The sequence below is a fragment of the Lytechinus variegatus genome, chromosome 17, assembly GCF_018143015.1.
Source record: "Lytechinus variegatus isolate NC3 chromosome 17, Lvar_3.0, whole genome shotgun sequence".
Taxonomy (NCBI): Eukaryota; Metazoa; Echinodermata; class Echinoidea; order Temnopleuroida; family Toxopneustidae; genus Lytechinus; species Lytechinus variegatus.
Genome location: NC_054756.1, coordinates 6,446,148 through 6,449,852, shown reverse-complemented (window position 1 = coordinate 6,449,852; position 3,705 = coordinate 6,446,148). Strand labels below are relative to the sequence as shown.

Here is a 3,705-nt window from a genome sequence, read left to right as displayed (position 1 = left end):
GCCTTGTAGTTTTAGCTTTTCATTTTCAATAATGGTTGTTTTCAGGGTTTAATAGTTCTAATAAATGCACTTGTACACATGTTTCATCTTGGTTTGAGAATTCTTTAAATCGCCTGCTCACAAAGTTAAACAATACTTAACAGAACAGAGATGAAGATTCGAAGAAAAAGATGAGGATGATACTAGCGCTTGTCCTGTGTAACATAGTTCTTTCTGTGGCCTCCCTGAGTTCCTCGCCTGGCCCCCCCCCCATCTTGAGTACCATATGAGTGCAATGATGTTACAAATGTCCAATGGGAGATTCTCTAGGAATTCCTTAATTCCAGAAGTGTAGCTGAAGAATAAAAGGTGATTTTGGAGAAAAAATGATAATTTACATCAGGCATACCGAGTAATTAGGCTCCCATGGTGCTGATATATACATTGTAACGTTGCGAAATTATAAGCTCATACTGAGCACGTATTGGTGTGTAGAGTAACGAAACATCATTATCCTTACTGACATAAGTATATATAAGCATAAAGAAATCCTACAAGGAGTATCAAATTTTCGATCTTGTATCATTAGAACAACAACAACAATAGAATATACTATGAAGAAAAATTAAGCGTGGGGCAAGCTTGGCCTATACGATGATCGTACGGAGTCCTTAAACTAATCGCATTTCAACACTATCTTGATCATACGACCTCGCAATAGCGACAAATTTTGACTGCATGACTATCACAATTCCGCGAACACCCTAGTCTTGTTCAAGGAGAAACCTCTACGGCTTTTTTTTTTTTATAAAGAAAACGCCTTCTTAATACGACCATTGCAGGGGTAGGCCAACCGAGGAGTCTGGTGTAGTGTCGATAAACATGTAATTACACTCAAGCGGTCTACTTTTTGAAGACTACCTGCCAAATGCGTCCGAATACAACTTTACAATCGTGGCGAAAAACCTTGTTTAATCGCCAATAAACAAACATGTTGATGAACGAGTTAACTTCATACAGGCGAAAGATGATGGCATAAAGGGTATGATGTGCGTTAGATCTGCTCATGAATGCTTGCCTCACTACGATGGGTATATATCTACCGATGATTGACGGTATCAAGCTGATGACCTGAATACTGATAATGATACCAAGTGTTGTCGTCAATTTCTTTTCTGACAGTCGGCTGTCATTCTTGTCATCACGGTCTACTACCATCTGGGATGGTGGAGCGTTGGGGACCACCGATGCTGCACCTTTCGGAATGGTAGGAGCAGTCACATCAAGATGTTTGCCAGAAACGGTTTCAAGATTGCATTGTGATCCTTGAATTGTAGAGGACTCGTTTGTAGTTGCAAGTAAAGATGCTTCTTTTGGCGGGACATTCAAAGATGTATCGATGCATCCAGGTAAAGTGCTTCCCGAAACGGGGTAAACAGTGGATTGATCTGATTCCTGACCAGGTATCCGTTCACATGATGCGGTCTCTCCAGAGTTGTTGGTATTGGTTTGTGCAAGGTGCGAAGAATGCTTAGTGGCACTTGAAGGTGCCAATTTGCTAGATGGATTGCCAACAAGTCTTGCGTGAATCTTTGACAGGCGACGAAGGGCAAAAATGGTCCGACAGTAAAAAAGCGATGACATGCAGATAACGCTAATTAGGAACCATTGTCCAACATATTTATCATACGTAATGAACCATTTAAGGTCTTGATTGTACATGCAGTCTTCGATGAGTTCAACGTAATGTATCGCCGGAAGAGTTGGTGCCATTAAAGTAAACGCAATCACATAATTGATGGCGACAATGATGATGGCTTGACGGACGGTCGGCCGACGGTGAACGGGAAAGCACACCGCTAAGTATCGGTCAATGCTAATAGCTACTGTCATCGTCCACTGAGCACTTATGAACCATGCGTCCATAAACCATTTGATTTTGCAATAGAGGTCACTTGCAACCCATACCTTAAGTTTAAGGAGGCATATCATCGAGGAAAGTAAGTCGGTGACAGACAGGCCCATGATGAATACGTCTGTTCCGTTCTTTTTCTTCTTCGCCGCGTAAACCACCAAAATGACCAAGTTGCTTGGCAGTCCGATGGCGAATATGATTGCATAAAAAGCATAAAAGACGCTCCGAATAATGGCCATGTTCGATTTTGGTGCTTCTCTGGAACTGTTAGTCAGGATGCGCCGTTGCTCCCTGGTTCCTTTGGTAGTTGAGTGGTTGCAGCTACGGCTGATAAACGTTACTCCGAGAATCGCTCGAAGATGGGGTGTATCGTACACGAAGTATTAGTGCTTTATATGTGGACACGAGTTGGATAATCTCTTAATGGATTTCGTCCAATTCAACCTGATCAAAAAGAGACCAGTTTATATAATTGGTGAGGCACAGAAGATATCGCTGGAACACCATCCCTCTGTACCTTTGTTTCATGTTGGCTGAAGATCAGTGACGTAATTGCTTGTCTAATGCAACGCATTGCTTATCACATTTGTAGCATAGATACAAATTGCTAAAAGTACAACAATCATAGTCCATTAAGTATCGATAAAGAATTAAATAAAGGAAAAGCTTTAAGAAATATCAATACCAGTATATTTTCAATTCGACTTTGCTTTTCTTTCAAACTTTTATGATTCTTTGCTTGCAATCAGCATTGTTTTTTTGTAGCTGTGATCTTTCAAGTGGAAAAATTGTGAAGAATGGAAAATGTAAGAAGACTGAATAAAGAAGAGTATTTGGCCATGTAGTTGATTATGACACTTTTTCTATAGTCACTAACGCAAACGAAACCTAATCCAGGTCAACCAATTATATGCCATTCGAAATGATCTTTGGTTGGTCCCGAGCACTGGTCCAGAGATCAGTGGACCAGAGCAGGTTTGTTGGTACGATTATAATAAAACAATGGCGTCACCCTCGGGTCACCTTTCATCTTCTTCCTTTTAATACAAACTCCCCGGGAGTACTACGTTCTATGATATTAACCCAGAGTTGTCCCCTTCTTCATCATAGTAAAAGGTACGATATGACACAAGCATTAGCAAGTGTACAACTTAAGACTCGAAGAAGTTCCTTTGATGAAGTTGTTACCAGATAACTTCCACTGCATGTTTTTTTTCTGGATTTTGTAACGTAATCCCTTCCATTTTTTTTATGAATGGAAAAGCCATTAGGTGCTTTCCTTTAATGGACTATATTTCATTGCTCCTCAATTAAAATAAACTCTAATCTCTATGACTTGGGCTACATTAGGAATAATACAATTCCATTAACACACACAAAGAAGGATATTACTCACAAAAATACCTAAAGAATTAAAATGTATATCATTAAAATATGACATCGGAGACATTGTAAAAAGTCTACAAAGGGCATGCTATTTTCATTTCGATTTCGTTTTTGTTATTTTCCACTATTCTCCCTGATTTAATGCGCAGTCCACTATTCTTACATTCATTATTGTATTCAATATTGTTTAAAAGAATGTATTTATTATGAAAAGAGAATTTAATGGCGTTCTGTCATAATCCTCGGACCCTAAGTCCAGAAAAGAAATCAAAGACCCATTAAGATGAAAAGAATAGAATATTTCATATCAAAGTAGTGTTTGCCTGATACGGGGATTACATAGATGCATTAGAATGGAATTGTATCTTTTTATGAGGTATTCGACTGTGCAAAAAACCCAAAATATTTGAATTATTCATCTGTCA

General features: G+C 39.0%; 1 protein-coding gene across 1 annotated transcript; it reads right to left on the bottom strand.

Annotated features, from left to right (window-relative positions):
- Positions 1-882: 882 nt before the first annotated feature.
- Positions 883-2,133, bottom strand: LOC121431198 (5-hydroxytryptamine receptor 4-like). The gene has a single exon (XM_041628707.1). The coding sequence runs from the start codon at positions 2,131-2,133 to the stop codon at positions 883-885; it is 1,251 nt and encodes a 416-aa protein (XP_041484641.1).
- Positions 2,134-3,705: the final 1,572 nt, after the last annotated feature.

Bases quoted from the DNA above. Each gene is read 5' to 3' on its own strand.
- LOC121431198 (XM_041628707.1), bottom strand. From the start codon at position 2,133: ATGGCCATTATTCGGAGCGTCTTTTATGCTTTTTATGCAATCATATTC.